Here is a 19,282-nt window from a genome sequence, read left to right on the forward strand (position 1 = left end):
TAATTTATTTGGGTTGAATTGTTCAGGCCAATTGTTTTCACAGTATTCCAAGCAGAGCACGCTCTCACAGGAAATGTCAGGGCAGGCAATTCTAGTCAGGTTTTCCACATCCTTCAGAGGAAAGAGAAGACAGAAACAACACACACACACACACACACACACACACACACACACACACACACACACACACACACACACACACCACAAATCCCCCACATAACAAGTCACCACTCCCTCCCAAACATCGATTCCTTTTATGTGCTGAAGGTCGGGCCTTGGGGAATGAAATGGCAGCACGGGGGCCTGTGAAAGTCAGTCCGCATTGTGCACGCACGAGATGACTTTGCGATAACCCAGCGCATTGGAGACCTCGTGTTCTCGTGTTTTTAATTTTAAAAAAGCCTGCCTCCTGTCTGGTCCGTGGCCTGGAGGTGAGGCCTCTCTCCCACCCCAGGCTTTTTCCTTCTCAGGAAGAGCAAAGGTTGTGGCAGGTGATGCTGAACCTTTCCCTACCCTCCACCCCCTCATTTCCCCATGGCTCTGAAGAAGTCAAACAGAAAGGACCTTCCACAGGCTGTGAAGGGAAAATGTGCTTCTGCTACTGAGAATGAGATGGCTCCTTAGCAACTAGAAAGTTCCAGACTGCGTGCCCTCGGGATTCACCTCACCAAGGCCCACTCCCTGTTTCTCACTTTGGTTCTGTTTGACACACGCCTGCAAGTGTGACCCCAAGTGTTTGTTCCCAACCCCGGGTCTGAGCTCTGCAGAGAAGAGGTTTCAGGCCTCAAGTCCTGCCCCGCCTTCCTTCACCCTGTCTCTGGAAGCATCGGTTTATCCTCTCAAAGTTTGTGTCCTGACCCATGATGTGGCGTTGGTCTTTCTTCCGGTCACTGTGGGCTCCTCAGGGCCATCCATGCTCCTGGCCCCGGAGTTACTGTGTGTGTCTCATAGCTCAGGTCTCTTTCTGGTGGTTCTCTCTTGTAGAGTTCCCTTGGAGTAAATTTGTTGACTTAGCTGGCTTGACTTGGGCATCTCAGTTTCTCATTTCATTCATACTTTTGTGGGGTATATTTTGAGGATCTCTAAAACTGGGATTTTAAAAAGAGGTCTCACTGCTTCCCTTCCGCCTGCTGGTTCCTTAAGTGTCTTGTGTGAACTGCTTGGTCATATCTCCTCACAATGATGGGGTATCATTTTGGGTGGGGTACTGGGACATCACCAACTTGGGGCCATTTGTACCATTCTGTGCTGTGTGGGAAGTTGGAGGTCCATTTAGAATCCATTTAACTAGGGTTCTGAGTTTCCACTCAATCTAATGTAGAGGAATGACTGCTTGTCTGTTTCTCATCACACCCCTTTCCTCTGTACTCCCTCATTGTTCAGCCAACTACCCTAATACCAAACAAGGGGAATGAAGCAGATCTGTTTTCTGCTAAGAGTTGGTGAAATCTTCTTGGAATTAGGAGACATAAGCAGGAAAGTATTTTTTTTTTTATTCTTTTGGTGAAGCAAGATTGTTTTGACTGAAGCTTATTTAGAAAGATATGATTGGGGGCAGAAATAGTATGTGTTCAAGAGAGAACACAGTTCTCCAGAGTGCAAACAGACAGTAAAAAAAAAAAAATAAGAAAGCAGAGTTGTATTAAAAGAACAATGATATGAAGAGCAAGCCCAGGGAAGCTCCTGACCCCAGGCTGTCTGCTCCCCACCTGGACAGAGGAAAATCCTGGGGTCCAGACAGGTGGCTAGTTCAGGTTACAGTGCAGGATGAGGGCAGAGTAGGGACCTGATGAAGGTCTAGCTGTACTGGGCCTTTGGGGGAGGGAGTTGTAGAAGCAGTGGAACCCCTTGACCCAGCAGGCTGGCTGGGCACTGTGGATTTATCGTATGCACCCTGGGGCACATGTACAGGTCATCTGTACAATCACAGCCTGAAGAGTGTTTTGAATCCCTTCATTCATCTTCTTGTCATTGTTTTCCAGAATAGTTTTCACTCAAAGGCAAGAACACGCTTTTAAACTGACCTTTTAAACTTGGAAACGCTTGTGCCACAAAGGGACACATGAAAGGAACAATAAGCACATTCCCTGGGTATGAGAGTAGCTGCCATCATGTCTGGTCGCAGGGGCTGTGGGAATCGGCCCTGGGCCTGTGAGAGTCGCCCCGATTGATGGATGGCATGGGGTGGGGGGTCAGAAGGGAAGTCTCATGACTGGTGGGAGGCCTGGCTGTACCGCAAGCCACGGGAACATCACCACCCTGTCTCTAATGTTTCTGCTGCCCTGTGCCTGGTACTTTCAGAGCCCAGGATGGCCCTGCTGGCTGTGGGGGTGAGGGTCACGTTCAGCCGCACGGTCTGCTGGAATTCACGGAGTCTTGAAGTGAAAAGTAAGAGGAAGGAGTCGTCACTTCTAAGTTGGCACTCAGTTGCCAAGTCAATTGGTGTTGGCACTTCTCAGTGTGTGTGCATGTGCAAGTCAGCCAGCATCTGTGATGGTCCCCCCAGAACTCACCTGGTACTAGCTGAGCAGGAGACTGAGGTGACAGGGGTTTGAACCAGTCCTTGATTACTGTACTATTGACTAATTTTTCCTTTAATAATTGTAGACAATATTGTTTGTTTACTAAAAAACAAATGGGGGAATTGTTGTGTATGTAAATATTTTGGGGGATTACTATGTTACTCACCCTAAACTGATTCTGCTTCCACCATTGGTTGGTATCTGATCCCACCATTGGGTGGTACCTGACTCTGGGGGATAAAAACAAGGGTCTGTGGAAGGCCGAGGCTTTTTGGCTGGAACTGAAGCTGAGTCTTTGGACTTTAGTCTTGTCCATCGAATAAAGCGATTATTTCCACGAGCCTGACTGTCTGCGAGCTGTTTACCCGAGTTTCACCTCAGAACCGTCGGCTAGACAGGGTGGCAGACGCGTGCTCCGAGCTGGAAGAAAAAGGCCTCATCCTCCATCCCACCATCAGTCAACCTCTTCAGGGGCTGACTTGCTACACTGTACCAGGTGTCTTCCTCCAAGACCAGTCACCACCAATGTCGACCTTTTAAACAACACAGACACGCATCCTGATGTCACTGCTCTGGGGGGTGTAGAGTCAGTTCCCAGGGGGGTGTCATGGGGTTGGCAGAGTCAGCAGGTCCTTTGTGGGGGCTGCAGAAGAGAAGCCGTTGGCTTGTCTTTGGAGCCAGCCACATCCCTTCACCTTCAAAGGGCATCTCTGCCTTCTCATCACACACCTCTCCTCTGTCTGGCCTCTGACTCCAGGTCAATCTCTTCCATCTCAGAGCCTTTTGTCCCACTTGCAGAGTGACCCTATGACCCAGCCTGTTGTCCAAACAGCACCTCTGGATATGTGTGGGAGTCAAGTTATTTCCAAATACAACAGGGTGTGAGCCCTGAAAATAATAAAACATACTGGCTTTCTCTGTATTTGGGGAAGCCCGAGCACCTTACTCTTACTTTCTCTCTTTCTCATCCTGTCCTTCCCCTTTCTCCAAATAAAATATTTTAGTTTAAAAAAAAAAGACAAAACCCCCTCAAAAAACACAGAACCAGGGGCCGGAGAGATAGCATGGAGGTAAGGCGCTTGCCTTTCATGCAGGAGGTCATCGGTTCGAATCCCGGCGTCCCATATGGTCCCCTGTGCCTGCCAGGAGCAATTTCTGAGCCTGGAGCCAGGAATAACCCCTGAGCACTGCCGGGTGTGACCCAAAAACCACAAAAAAAAAAAACAAAAAAACAAAAAAAAAAAACACAGAACCAGAGTGATAACATAGCAGGTAGGGCATTAATCTTGCATGTAGCTAACCGAGGTTTGATCCTCAGCATCCCATATGGTTCCTTGCCCACCAAGAATAATTTCAGAGCACAGAGCCAGGAGTAACCTCTGAGCACTGCCATGTGTGCCCCTAAACCAAAACCAAATCAACAAACAAACAAACATACCAGATACTGTTTTCAGGTTGCATGGGTTAGGTTAGGATGTCTGGGAAGTGCAAGTGGATTATCCGACATCCCTCCCATACCAGAAAAGATTGTAGTTTTTATCTGTTCATTTTCCTTAGCTGGGTCTCCCAGGACAAGGGGAGAGCTCTGTTGGAGCATTGGCATGGTCTGGCCAGGGAAGCATGTGAGTGCTTTGAGGTTGTGAAGGAGCTAGCATGTCACTTGGACTTCAAATGAAGATAGGTTTGCTGAGAATTTTTCAGGTTCAGCAAAGAGAGCATGAAAGGGCACAGAGGTGAGGGCTAGGTGGACTGTGGAGGCACAGAGAAGGAAATGCAGGTATGCTGTGAAGGCAGGTTGCTCCTCTCTAGGTCCTGCTTTCAAGGTGTAACATGCACCAGGGCTGGATTTGGGCTAGGAAGGTGACTGTATGCCATGTTCACGACCTTCTCTTGCGAGCCTGGGAATCACATTCCTAACCTCAGAGACCCCCAGGGGCTCCATCCAGGCTTTGGATGCAAAGACTCCAGTAGTTCTCAGAACACTACTGTAACTGAGCACAGACCTAGGCACCACAAAATGACCCGAGGGCCAAAAATCAAATGGAAACCCCAAAGAAACCCTATGCCTGGGCTCCACTTCCCTTGCTGATGGCTTTCCCCAGACCAAGTCTAGCAGTGCCTTCATGCCCAGTGCTGCACGGAGTACTTGAAGAGAACTAGGAGAGGGGCCATGGACATCCTCTTCCCTGTCAGTCACGGGCATTATTGACATAGTGCTAGGCCTCAGAAGAGTTTTAGCAGTGCTGTGGTCATACATGCTTCTTAGAGGTGCCCTAAGTGTCCATATGACAGCACAGGGCGGGAAACCTCACTGAGGTCAGGGTTTGACCTAGGAGCCTATGGCAGTGATCTGAGATGGCTAGAAAAGAGACTGTATGCCTGTAGGAATGTTCCAGAGATCTTTGTTGCTGGAAATGGCTATTGCAGGTTTCGAAGGTCAACTACCCATCCTGTGCACCCCCAAACCTCACAGCAGACCCTGAAGGGAGCAGAGAAAGACCCTTGTTCTCTTAGTTTCCAGATGAAACAGTGATATATAGTGATAGATAGATAGATAGATAGAGAGAGAGAGAGAGAGAGAGAGAGAGAGAGAGAGAGAGAGAGAGTGAGAGAGAGAGAGACCAATGACACTCTCATGGACTATGGCTGCAGATGACTGGGTGGAGGGGTGGGGGTACTGAAACATCCCTCCCTTCTGTCCTGCCCCTCCTGCCTAATCTGACTTTCCAGCATGCTTGTCTGTCTTTCCTGCATGAACGTTATGGGATCCCAGTACCACTGGGGCGTTGGGCAGAGGAGAGGGGGCAGGAGTGAGTGGGGAGGGCCTTGGTGGGGAGAGAGAAAGAGAGGTGCATGCTGGTGACTTGGGACTGCATGTCCTTGGGGTGCCTGCTCACACCCCGCTGTACATTTGCAGGAGGAAGTCAGTTCTCTTGGGCATAACATGGCCAGGCGATTGTTCCTTCAATCATCTGTTCCCCTGGAAGATGTTGGAGGAAAATCAATTTCAATGCCACATTCAAAAGGCCTGTCACTTCCCAACTCAGTGAATGGGTTTCCTGAGAATGATGTCGTATTGTTCTCTTTCATATATATATGTGTGTGCGTGTGTGTGCGTGTGTGTTTGTGTGTGTGTGTGTGTGTGTGTGTGTGTGTCCTGACTCTGTGTTCAGGGATTAGGGATAGAATCCTGGTTGGCTGCATGCCAGGCAAGTCAAATATCCTTCTGCTGTACTTATATCTCCAGCCCCTTACTATGTCCCTATTTTTTGTTTTTGTATCACTCCCAGTTTTTGGGTTACTTCCAGGATGCCCTTTATTTTGTGTTAATGACTTGATTTGACTTCAGATAGACTTATGCTGGAGGGACACAAAACTGAAGCTCATACATAAAACTGTATGAGTGAGCATATATGTATGTGTGTGAGTGACTGAATGCAAGTAATGTGTGTAAATGAGTATATGTGAACATGTGAATGCTAGGAGCTGAAAGGCTACTTGGGGGTGACTTGTTTGACCCACGTGGAACTCAAGTACAGGATATTAGGGTGTGGGGGCCCGGCATAACTGAACTCTTCTCCCCTCTAGCTGTCCTCTCTCTGTTCTTCCTGCCCTTCTGGAACATTGACGTGTTCTGTTTTCTCCTTTCCTTCTAGAACAAACCTCTTGCCAGCATCCCAGAAGACCCAAGGAGAGCTGGATGCCTTGATGCTTGGTAGGTTGGATAGCTGGATAGCTGGATAGCTTGGTAGCTGGATACCTTGATGCAGCAAGGTAGGTATCTTGCTCTTGCCAGCATCCCGGAAGACCCAAGGAGAGCTGGATGCCTTGATGCTTGGTAGGTTGGATAGTGTAATAGTTTGGGAACTGGATACCTTGATGCAGCAAGGTAGGTATCTTGCTGCCCTGTCTGGGCCTTCGAGGCTGGGCCTTCACTGGCTGGCCCAGAGGGTTGTGTCCTCCTCCTAGCTTCGGAGACCAGATGGGCAATGATGGGTGAGCAGGTCCTGGCTGCTGATCTTTGGTTTCAGAGCTGCGCTCTGGTCCTGGAGCCACTTCTTCCAGCCAGAAGCAAGAAAGATGCCTCTCCCTTGTGCACCCTGCCTTCTTTCATGTCTTCTTCCACATGGCACTTGCAGCATGCACTTAAGCCCTGGCTCCTCCCAGGCCACTTCAGACTAAACAGAAGTTTCCCAATGGGCTTAAATACCCCCCTTGCGTACCTTCAGGAGCCAAACTGGCCTATGGCTCTGCAGAAAGCTGGGTCTGTGGGTTTACTCAGGTGACTCTCCCATGCTTGGCCCCAGACTCCTAGCCCCGAATTCACTCCAAGTATCCCTCCAAGGGAACTCGTCAGGATTGTTCTCTGCAATCCTCCTCACTGACCTCCTCCTTCCTCTTTGCCCTCATTCCTCCTCCTCATCCTCCATCCTTCCTCCTCCACCCTCTTCCTTTCTGTCTTCCCCCTCCTGCCCCCTTCCCTCTTCCTCTCCCTCCTTGCTACTCCCCCTTTCTCTCCTCTTCCTCCCTTCCTCTTCTCTCCACCTTCTTCCTCCCTCCATCTCCTCTTTTGCATCCTCCCTTCTCCCCTCCCTTTTATCTTTCTCTCTTCTTCCTCTGCACCTCTCTCCCTGCCTTTCTTCTCTTCAGCCCTCCCCTCCCTGACCTTGGATCCTGTCTTTTTACTTTTATTTTTTTTGCAGCCTCATAGCCTTGTTTGTAAGGCTGCATCTATAAAGGCTGAGATTCATATTGTGAGTCTCAATTACTCTCTTCCTTGCTCTCCATTTTACTATGTTTCTAAGGCCCAGGCCCCAGCTTGTCGCAGGGCATTTGGTTAAGGTATTACAAGGCCCTCGTCTTAGGGGCCTGTTGGCAATCTTTGGAGATGGGTTGTCATTTAAAGCCAAATTCCACATTTATTTTCGTTTTAGTGTTTCTCTTCTCAGAGCCCAGGAGAGGGAGGAGCAGGGCATGAGCATGGTTTTGGGATTAATAGTCGTGGTGGTTGGAATGGAATCCAAAACTCTGCCACAGCTTAGCTCCCTCACCCTTGAAGCATTTGGGGATGTTATTTTCAGCTTGGATGTGAAATCTTGTCTCCCTCTCTCAAGACTGAGTTCTATCTAGGAGCAAGCCTGGGGCTGTGCCTGTCTCCCCATACCTCTGGGAGGAAGGAAGCTACCAAATAACACACAAGACTAGGGGGATGTCTTCCACTGCCCTCTCCTTCTGCCCTGCATGCCCTGTTGCCAGATTAGCCACTCTGGTTGTGTTTCCTTGGATTCCTGCCTACGTCTTCTGACAGTCGTGGTGGCAACGGGTGCTTTGCTATTAAGTGGAAAATTCAGTGGCTGGGGCAGGAAACTAAAGGCAGGACCTCAGAGTGAACTATTCTGGGCATTGGGCAGAAATGAACAAGTTGAAATCACCAAGTCAAGGCCAGAGCAGAGTGGGTGAGTAAGTCTGCTCGCCCTGCTTGTCTGAGAACAGAACAGGGGTCACAGAGCAATCAATAAATGTCTATTGGGAACTTAAAACCAACTGTATTTATTACTGATCATTCCAGTTATGGAGACATTAGCAACTGTGTTGACCAGATTTGTGTGCATTTGATGACAAATGGTCTCATAGAATTGAGAACTGAGTCTGGCCTCCCTTAACAGGTGCTGCCTGTTTCCTGGTTAGATTTCAGAAACAGCAAGAGGGAGCCTGGGCCAGGCCAGAGGATGCAAAAGTTGGGAATGGAGGGAGCCTATCAGGGCCTCACATTCCTCAATTATAGAAGCCTAGATCTGTGGGTCAGAGAGGCTTGGCATGCGGCTTTACTTCACCACTCAGTTTGATGGCTGGCACCCCAGGTTCTCCTGACAGCCAGAATTGTGGAGAGTTGGGACTAGAGAGGTGGTCCAGTGGGGAGGGCGCTTGCTTTGTACGCCGTCAACCCCAGTTATATTCGGGTATCCATATGGGTCCCTGAGATTGCCAGGACTGATGCCTGAGCACAGAGCCAGCAGTCAACTCTGAACACCACTGGGGGTGGCCCAAAAACAAGAAAAGAAATAACTGAGAAGTACCTTTGGCTATCTGGGTTCCCAAGAGGGCTGACCAGGTTCTGGAGAATAGTCAGGGTCTGGCTTTGTTTGACCTCTTTGCTGCCTGGTTTTGGGGCCTGCTGTCTCACTTTACTCAGTTTTCTCATCTGCAATAGGGTGACAGGCACTCATGGGTCTGGCGCCATGATGCCCATACTCTCAGACCAAAGGCACAGCATGGTGACCCCCTGATGCTATTCCTTTTCTTTTCTTTTTTGTGTTTGGGCCACACCTGGGGGTGCTCAGGTTTTACACCTAGCTCTGCACTCAGGAATCAGGATGCATTTGGGAATCCGGAATCGAACCTGGGTAGGCCTTGTGCAAGGTAAACGTCCTCCCTGTTGTGTTCTCACTCCAGGCACCATATTTCTTTTTGATCATACCGACTGAGAGTGTTTTCTGTGCTGATCCTGCTTTTTCCCTCTCACTCTTAGGAGGCAGATTTCTGTGTGTCTGAATGAGGCTTGGGGCAACAACAGGAGCTTTTAGTGGGCTTGCCAGCCTCGGAGTGGCACCGCGCAGCAACAGGCTGTGACGGGTCCCCAGTGTACAAGAGTTTAGAGGGGTGTGGAGGAATGGGGAGTGAGTGAGTCTTGGGGAGCACCTCTCTGTGCATGCTAGTGGCTCACTCATAGGGTCATGGCTGTGTTTCAGAGGATGTGGAGGACCGACTGATCCAGGACGACGTCATCCTCTGCCCAGCCCCATCGGTACTCCAGCTGCAGATGCCATCACAGCCAATTGATTTCTCTGTGGCCAAAGTAAGTGCTGCCACAAGATGCGGGGGGTTTGAGGCTCAGGCGGACACCATGGGCCTGTGTGAGCTGTCAGGATTGCTAGGGGTTGAAGGACTGAGGTACGGCTGATCTCTGACCCGGCCCATTGCTCTATTATCTCTGGAGCCTCATGGAAATGGAAACATGGGCGTGGCAGGGAAGAAGGCCAGAGTGGTGGTGGGTGGGGGGAGGAGTAGTGGCCCCCCTGGGAGTACTTTGTTCTCCCTCTTGGAGACAAAAGGTGAGGATATGGCCTGGCTCCTTACAAACATTCCAGGTCATGATTCTTGGCTCCGGAGCTTCCCACACCCCAGAGATGTCTGTGGTACTAGCTCTGTGACTGCTCATTCTCTCAGACCTGTGTGAGGAGCCCACAGTCAAGAGACCGGCTCTTTGCTGCCTCTTCTGCCCACTGGACCCCTGGGCTCCAGCAAAGTGGATAGCTCTGGGGGACAGTTGGCCTACCAGGAATTCCTGGCAAGTGTGGAGACAGCTGGAAAATGTCAGAGAGTTTTCTAGGCACTTTGTCACCTCAGCTCACCTTTCCCTTCGGAAGGTCCAGATGCACTTCCAGTAGCCCCAATGGATGTGGCTGGCACCAGGTTTTTGGCTTCCCAGAATATGGTTCTTTTTTATTTTTATTTATTTATTATTTATTTATTTTTGGTTTTGGTCCACACCTGGCAGTGCTCAGGGGTTACTCCTGGCTCTGCACTTGGGAATCACTCCTGGAAGGCTCAGGAGACCATATGGGATTCTGGAGATCAAACCTGAGTTGGCCACATGCAAGGCAGATACCCTACCCACTCCAGTCCCAGGATATGTTATTTGAAGAGACTTATATACCTGAGGAAACACCCTTCAAGGCCTCTGCATACCCCACGGCAACTGCATCACTTGGAGCTGCTCAAAACCAAAATGGTGGGGTCCACAAAGCAGAGAAGGAGCCAGCAGTGGGTTGGAGCATATAGAACCCAGTATAGGTCCCAGCTTGGGACCCAGGGCCTGGTTCTGTTATTCAGATATAGAATAAAAACTACCACAGACAAAATGTAAATAAACAGGCTGCCAATAAAACTTTATTTGTACAAACAAATGAGGGGCCAGCTGGATTTTGATCTGTAGGTTTTAGTGTGCTAGGCCAGTTGAGATCAGTATTTCTCATCCTGTATTCTCGCTATTCTGCTGCTGGCCCCCTTTCTCATATATAGCCCCCCTCCCATTGAAGTACTTTTTACCTATGGCCCTATTGGAATATCTTGGGGGACCCAGTTGAGGAACCCTGACTTAGATAATTTCTTCTCAAACATGGTGGCACAGTAGAATCACCTGAAACTCTGTAAATGGACCCCATGTCTCAGTGTCTTGGTTTCTGATTCAGGGAGCAGGCCATGTGACTCCACATTGTTAGTGTCCCTAAAGGATTTGGGTGTAAAACCTAGAGCATATCCATTTCCCTTATAAAGAGCTAAGGTATGTGATTAACTTTGCTCAGAGGAACCCAGAAGGTGTCAGCCAGGGCCAGGGCTAGCTGGTTGGGCTCCCAGATGTTACTGAGGTAAGATCCTCAGGGTTGAGTTTCTCTTCCCTCAACTATGAGAAGAATGGCTTTGCAAAAATAAAATGCAGAGATAACCCCTGCCAGGAACACGGCCTTTTCGTGCTAGAGTTCAGGAGTGGCCCTGAGTGGGCCCAAACCATGCCTTGAGCAAGCAAGTGAGCACGCTTGTTTAACCTTCTGCACCACCAACCAAACTTTCTCTCTTCTGCCAGGACATAAAGAACATTCTGTTTGGTTCCAGCTTCTGCTGCTTCAATGAAGAATGGAAGCAACAGAGCTTTTCCTTTAGTGAGGTGGCCTCGTTAAAGTACGGCATTGTGCAGCACAAGGCAGGTGTCAAGGTTTCTGGGGTTTGGCCATGGCTTAACTCACGATGGGGCTTCCCGTGGTGGGGGGTGCGCAGGGGGCCCATCCCTGGCACAGGCCCAAGGCACGTCCTGAGATGGGGCCCTGAGCTGTGCTGTGTTTTGCAGGCAGGATGGTGTAAAGGCAGATCAAGAAGTGGTTGTGGGGCTGTTTAGACCTGTGGGCAGAGAGCTGGTGGTGAGGCATGATGGAAGATGGACTGCCCTGAGGGTCACGGTGGATCTGAATGTCCCTTTCCCAGGGTGTCCTCTCTAATACTGGCCATTGGAATGGTAGCATCAGAAGTGACCAGATGTTCCTCAGGTTGCCCCACCATGTCCCTGGGCATCTCCCACCCTCCCTGGACTGAGGGGGACCCTGCCAGCCTCTATCTGTAGATAGACTGAACTCTCTGGAGTAGGAGCCCTGGAGGATGGGGTTTGAGGGCAAATTCAAGTGCTCAGGCCCCTGGAAGAATTTCCCTGGTGACTAGAGACCTGAGGGGGCGACCTTTGCTGTACTCCTGCATATTGTGAGGTGTCATACTCACTCTTCCATCGAGTGACATCTCCTTGGCAGTTCTAATTGGCACCCCTGCCCCTTTCTTTGTAGGGGGGCCCCTGTGGGGTGCTGGCAGCTGTTCAGGGCTGTGTCCTGCAGAAACTCCTGTTTGAAGGAGAAGACGCAGCTGATGGCATGCGGTAAGTCAACATCTCCCTCTGGCATCTTGTCTTCCCGTGGCTTCTGTGTGGAGCCTGGGGATAAAGAGAGGGGTGAGGCAACAGGACCCCTAATAACTCCTGTGCCCCGGGAAAGAAGGTTGTAGCCATGATCATCCTTTGTGGTACCTGTATTTCTCAGCAGGCTGTCAGCTGAGCAGCTGCATCCCTTCAAATGCAGAGATAGACAGAGACAACCGCCCCATACCCGCAATGGCCCTCTATGTCCATGGCAACCAATTATTGACCCTCTCTTGGGGAGCCAGGTTCCATGTCTCCCCCAGTTATCTCACCTCTGCCCATGTTCACTGCCACTCCACACCCAGATGCCCATGGTGAGGCCCTGGCACATGAGCGTTTAGTTTCCCTTAGAGATCTCTGGGAGTCTTTCCTGGGTGCTCTCTCTCTCCTGCAAACAGGCCTCTGTGGTAGAATAGGTACATAGCTGCCTAGTCCACCCCACCATGGGGAGTTGGCAGGTGCTAATGGGAACTGGGTTGAGGGGTCCTTTTCTATAGGCTGGGTGGGACTAGGTAATGGTCAGTTGTATCCAGGAAGGTCCCTTTTTGCTTGTGGCTCTCTGATACCCCTCTGAGCCCTCTGAGGGCATATGGACTCTCTGGAGTGGGCTTGGTAGCAGAGAGAGGCAGGGTTCAGCTGGAGGGAAGGTGCCCTGATTCTACGCAGAGCTGCCTGGCTCTCCTGCAGAAAGCAAGACTGAGAGTGAACCCAGAACTGCCTTCCGCCAGCTGCCTCCCTGCAGTTGCCATCTGGTCCAGCCTTCCCTCCCCCATGGGGCTGCTGTGAGGTAGCTCTGGTTAGGGCATGAACTGAAGGCCACCCGGGGCTTCCCATTCTGCATCCCACCACTTTCTGCAGGCCACAGCAGTGTGAGCCTGCCTTGGGAAGTAAAGCACAGGAGAGGGTTGGGGGCCCTCTGGACTCAGACAAGGGGTTTGGTGGGGCGAGAGGGACCGTGTTTGGGGTTGGCAGCCAAGGCGATGTGCCTGTTTGGAGACCCAGGCAGTGAGATTATGGGTGCCAGTACAGCTGGGAGAGAGGGCGACAACAGGGAACTGGCCTGGGCACCTCTGTGTCTCTGTGCTTCCAGAGGATAAAAGCTTCAAAGTCCTTCGTGCCAGCAAGGAAGACTCAAGGGTGGGGAAACTGAGGTCTGGAGAAGTTAAGGTCACTCTGGTTGGGACCATGCTGTGAGCTGATGCCGGTGTGGTAGAGCAGCTGTGGGGTGACTCTGTGTTGGTGAAGCTTGTTGGTGCTCGATTCCCTGGGGGCAAGGTTCGCAGGTGCCATACAGGGAGGGTCCAGGGCCTTGGGCTCAAGCCTGACCTCTCCTTTGGGTATGTCTGTGGTGCTGCAGTGCTCACCCCTGCCTGACTGGCAGTCCCCTCCAGCACCATCTAGCCTAAGACAGGGTTTGACAGCACCTGCTGCCTAGGGGGCCTCTCAGGGCTTGGCTGACCTGACCTGAAGGGTGCTCAGACACCACATCAATCTGGACAAAGATTCTTGGGCAGCCATGGGAGCCATGGCCTGACCCCTGGCATCCTGGCAGGGCCACTTTCTCCACTGTGGGAGGCTCCATGGAGATGATCTCTGGGTTTATTTCTGGAGGAGAGTTGGGGTACATTATGGGCTAGAGAGTACCCATAGAGGCCTTTGCTTACCTCTTTCCTGTGCATCAAGATGGTTGCGGGCCCTGCCACCTGCTCCACAGCACTTGATCCTAAGAGGGAGCCAAGAGACATGCCCCCCCCCCAACCAGCATTCTTCAGCTTTACTAGGAATTTTGCTATCACACACATCCCTAGACCCTGACATTGGTGGATGATTGGGGCCAACACAGAGGAAAGCAACCCCTGACATCTACCTCCAGCCTCCGCCTCTCCTGAGGACCTTCACTCAGAGAAATCGCAGGGCAGGGCCAGCCCTGGGCTCATACTGGGAGCCTAAGTATTGTGGTGCCAGTTATATAGGCAAGGCAGCACCAGAGTGTTCTGGGCAGTGGGGGCTTCTTCAGGGACAGACGTGCCAGTGATGGAGGGGGTAGGTAGGGGAACAGACCAGGTGACTCAGCAAAGAGTCTGCTTCCTCGCAACTCTTGGGCACAGGACTGTGCCTGCAAACCCTCCATAGTACATACACCCTGGCACACAGTTATGCACACTATTCACAGTAGTGGACACAAAGGGGATTGCACACATAGTAGTGGACACATATGGGTGCATGGGATTCATGGACATCTAAACTCCTGCATACATGGGGGTATGTACAACCCCCAGAGTGTATGTACACACACACACACACACACACACACACGAGTATTTTTACACTACCACTCAGGTATGCACACACAATCCAAGAGTTCAGACACGTGGAGAGAAAGGAATTCTTATGCACTGCTGGTGGGAATGCCGTCTAGTTCAACCTTTATGGAAAGCGATCTGGAGATTCCTCCAAAAACTGGAAATCGAGCTCCCATACGATCCAGCTATACCACTCCTAGGAATATACCCTAGGAACACAAAAATACAATACAAAAACCCCTTCCTTACACCTCTATTCATTGCAGCACTACTTACCATAGCAAGACTCTGGAAACAACCAAGACGCCCTTCAAAAGACGAATGGCTAAAGAAACTGTGGTACATATACACAATGGAATATTATGCAGCTGTCAGGAGAGATGAAGTCATGAAATTTTTCTATACATGGATGTACACGGAATCTATTATGCTGAGTGAAATAAGTCAGAGAGAGAGAGAGAGAGAAAGATGCAGAATGCTCTCACTTATCTATGGGTTTTAAGAAAAACGAAAGACATTCTTGCAATAATAATTTTCAGACGCAAAAGAGAAAAGAGCTGGAAGTTCCAGCTCACCTCAGGAAGCTCACCACAAAGAGTGATGAGTTTAGTTAGAGAAATAACTACATTTTGAACTGTCCTAATAATGAGAATGTATGAGGGAAACGGAGAGCCTGTTTAGAGTACAGGCGGGGGTCGGGTGGGGAGGAGGGAGACTTGGGACATTGGTGATGGGAATGTTGCACTGGTGATGGGTGGTGTTCTTGACATGACTGAAACCCAAACACAATCATGTATGTAATCAAGGTGTTTAAATAAAAAAAAAAAAGAGTGCAGACACATGGGCATGAGCACAAACATACAGTGTACGCACTGCAAACGTGGTATACCCACCCCACACATACCCAAAGGACACTCACACAAGTGTGTATACACATACACACCAGAAACACATGTGCCACACAGCATGTCCACACACAGCCCATGGGCACTTGCAGGCACGCAGTCCTGTTTATGGATGTGCGGGACTCCTGGTCCACACCATGTGCACATGGGGAGATGAGTTTGGCAAGTGCCAGGGCTTTTATTCCCAGGGCCTCAGAGGCAGGAATAGAGCCCAGTTCTGACTACTGCACATGGCTCCGCCTCGCTCCTTCTCTGGAGAGTGAAGTTGCGAAGGAACAAGATGGGTGAAGAGACCAGGAGAGCCCCAAAACCGAAGTGTCATTTCTTGGAGCCTAGGAGATGTGTGGTCAGAGCTAAGGGTGAGGGTTTGGGCCCGGAAAGGACCGTGGGACAGTGCTGCATGTGTTTTCTGCTCAGCTGCATCTGAGTCTGGAACCAAAGGTTCGGTGAAGCAGCCCTCTGTGTGTCTGCTGCTGCTCCTAGTGGTCAGGGACTGTCTGTTCTCACAGTGGGTCTTTTCCGTCTTCCGTTGTGGGTGAGTGGATGCTTTGAACCCAGCACTTCCCTGTGTCAGATTGTGACTTGCAGCACAGAAAGGCTTAGACAGATCAGCTGAAGAGTCTGTGTGTAGTCTGAGCACCAGGCCGGGTGGGAGCCAGTGTCCCATGCCTACACGGGCAAAGTGCAGGACCTGAGATAGAGGCAGGGCCCACACGGCAGTCCTTAGCCTGGGGGAAAGATGATACTTTCCTTGTCCCTCCAGCCCAGCTTTTGGGGAAGACCTTCGTGTTCATTCTTGGCATGACTCTCACCTGGGACCTGTTTCTGCCTTTTAAGCCTTCTGCTGGCCTGTGGGCAGCCCCAGTCTCCAGAGTTTGTGGGGGAACCCGCTAGGCATGGGGCTCAGCCCAGTGCATGGCTGCCAATATCTTTAGAACTTGCAAGTGTCGTGCTGACACTTCGCCTCACATGGGGGCTTCCCCTTCCCTTCCCTGGTGTTCAAGTGGGCCCTTGTGTGACATTGGCTGCGTCCCAGGCAGGGAGCCAAGGAGCTAGAGACCTGATTTACTAGGATGCTCCCTGTGCGGCCCAGAGCACTGCCTCAGGTACTAGCAAGCATTTAACCCTCCTTCAGTCCTGCCCCACCAAGACCACCAATCTAGGCTCTAACCCCCACTTCCTCAATGCTGCCCCATCTGCCCTTTGGCCCGCCCACACCCACCCTTAGCTACACCCTCATTTGGTGCTGCCCACACCACCTCAGCTCCACCCAACACTCTAAGAACACTCTATTTTTTTTTTTTTTAGGTTTTTGGGTCATACCCTGCAGTGCTCAGGGGCTACTCCTGGCTCTATGCTCAGAAATTGCCCCTGGCAGGCTCGGGGGACCATATGGGATGCTGGGATTAGAACCACTATCCTGCATGCATGGAAAAAGCCTTACTGCTGTGCTATTTTTCCGGCCCCTAAGAACACTCTTAAGATCCGCCCTCACTGTCCCCTGCTCTGCCCACACCCATCATCAGCCACACCCCTTCTTTGGCTCTGCCCACACTATTCTCTGTCCCACTTATGTCCATCCTTTGGCCCTGTCCATATCCTGCTCACACCCAGATCTAGACCCCAACCCCTCCAGGGCCCTGTCAGTACATCTTTGTCCAGCCTCCATGATTTCTTTCTCTATTTTTACCCCTTATCTCTAGCTCAAGGATCCTACTAATACCTGGGCTGTCTGGGAGAGGGGGCCCCCTCTGGGCAGCAGAGGAAAGTTGAGACCCATCTTCTTGGGGTTGGATATCCCCATCTGCCCCAGATGCCTTACTGCACTCCCCTTCTCATCCTCAGACGGCTGCAGCCTTCCAGTGCCCACAGGACGCATTGCCTGTCCCTGGCCATTGCTGACATCGTGTGGCGTGCGGGTGGCCACAAGAGAGCCGTCCTCACCCTGTAAGTGACAACTCGCACACAACTGGCATTGGTGATCTCCTGCCCCCCCCCCACTTGTGAGTCCCAGTTTTTACAGAGGGCCTGGCCAACACTGGCTTCATGCACCATGGGTGGCCGTCATCCTGGCCTGGCTGCCTGCTCCCCTCTGTATCTATAATTTGGGGACACTTAGAGCTCAGTGACCAAGCACCAACCAATATGGTTTACTCTTTCCTATCCCAGAGGACACTCCTGTGTTTGCTGCCCCAGTGGGCCATACTTACAGATAAGTACTAGCCTTTCTGCTCCTGCCTCAACCTGACGGTGCCCTCTGAATCCACAGGCTTTGTAAACAGATTCCTTGACCCCCCCCACACACACACACACAGAATGGGGTAATGGCTTCAGCCCAAACTAAGTTCAGCATTAGTAAAGTGAGAGTGCTACGGGGTCAAGGCCAAACCACATGCTCAGCCTCGACGCCCATCGGCTGTCTGACCTTGGGCAGGTCACTCAACTTCTCAGTGCCTGTCTCATCCCTCATCTGGAAGCAGGGATGATCCTAGTCAGTTATCAGTGTGATAACCAGTGTGATTGGAGGCCTTCGGAGAGTCACTAGAAGTTAATGGCATATAATAAATGATAAGTGATAAGGCAGCCGGATTTCCTCTTAGGCAATCTTACCTAAGAAGTCAGTCATAGACTTGAGGTCCCGTTTGTGTCTCAACCGTCTAGTCCCATTGGCAGGAAACCCGTCCTGGATCAGAAGCTTCCCGACCAGCCCAGGGGTCTCCGCCATCTTCTTTTATGTATGTTCTTCTCAAGGGCTCATCCCTGTGCCCATCTTCTGGTAAAATAGCTCAGCTCTGTCCTGGCACCCACCTGCAGCCTGGGCACATGGGCAGACTCACTGCTTTGCTGATACCACAACCTGGGAGGCAACATGTTCTGTGGGGCCCTGATCCCCTTCCATCTTCCCCTTCTGGGGAGCCCTGGGTCTCTTGGCACCATGTCTGTGGCTGTGAGAGACACACTGGGCTCACCCAAAGCCCCTTCCCTTTGCCTTTTCTTCTTTTTGTTCCCCCTTGTATGGAACTTCTGGGTATGCCCAGTGAGTGAGACAGGTGAGAAGGCTCTTGATCTTGCCCTGTCCCCAGGGCACCATAATTTGCTTTGTTTTGCTTTCCTGGTGGCATACCCTCCCCCCAGAACTGGACTCCCTTTCCTTTTTAGGACTTCTGGAAGGCAGCAGTTCAACCCAATGGGGAAATACAAAGCAGACGGTGTCTTAGAAACGGTACGGCTTTCTGGAAACTGCACACAGCCTTTGGCTTGGTTTGGTGATGGCCCCTTTCCTCTGCAGAGCCAAGTCTACCCTCCCTGTCCTGGGGTAGTTCTGAGCAGAGGTGGGATGGTGGGGTGCTGGACCTCCAGAACCAGCAGCTGGGCACCAAGCCCTCCCTCCGACCCCCTCCCTGCTCCTCTCCCCTTCCTGAGGTCCTGCTCCTATGTCTGAGCCTAGCTTTGGGGCATTGGGAGTAGCGGTGGGTGATGTGGAGAGAGAGGGCATGAGAAGATAAAGGGCCTTGATGTCTGGGAGTTCCAGCCTGAAAACTTTTGTTCTTGTTCTTGTTTTGTTTTGTTTTGTTTTGGGGCCAGATCCAGCAATGAGCTCTGGGCTCAAGGTTGACGCCTGGCTCTGCACCTAGGGATCTTTCCTGGTAGGCTCGGAAAACCATTTGAGATGCAGGGGATTGAACCTAGGACAGCTGTGGGCAAATGCCCTCCCTGCTGTACTATCACGCCAGCCCTCAAAGCTTTTATTCTCTGAAAGGGCTTCTTTTGGGGCCTGCAGGACTTTTTTTTGGGAAAAGACTTAGAACTGGGCTGGGGGAAACAAGCTGAGTGACTTGTCTCTCTTCCCCTTCCGCAGCCCCACCCCCAAACCCACAGCTGGGGTCACCTCTCTGGTATCCCCAGGTCAGCAGGCACCCCTTTGGTCTCCTGCATGCAATTCTGGGGTTCCTACATGTATTTTAGTTTTCTGCAGGGTGGCCTTTATGTCCCCCTTTCGGACTCGACCCGGGGCCCCTCCTTTCTGCAGGCTCC

At 51.2% G+C, this 19,282-nt stretch overlaps 1 protein-coding gene across 1 annotated transcript in view; it reads left to right on the forward strand.

Annotated features, from left to right (window-relative positions):
- Positions 1-19,282, forward strand: part of MINDY4 (MINDY lysine 48 deubiquitinase 4) — a 73,569-nt gene that overhangs the window by 31,367 nt on the left and 22,920 nt on the right. The window contains 6 exon segments of the mRNA XM_049785325.1: positions 6,179-6,237; positions 9,272-9,378; positions 11,167-11,283; positions 11,912-12,000; positions 17,093-17,194; positions 18,407-18,470. Of these exon segments, the coding sequence (XP_049641282.1) occupies positions 6,179-6,237; positions 9,272-9,378; positions 11,167-11,283; positions 11,912-12,000; positions 17,093-17,194; positions 18,407-18,470 (538 nt within the window).

The sequence above is a fragment of the Suncus etruscus genome, chromosome 13 (genome assembly GCF_024139225.1).
Source record: "Suncus etruscus isolate mSunEtr1 chromosome 13, mSunEtr1.pri.cur, whole genome shotgun sequence".
Taxonomy (NCBI): Eukaryota; Metazoa; Chordata; class Mammalia; order Eulipotyphla; family Soricidae; genus Suncus; species Suncus etruscus.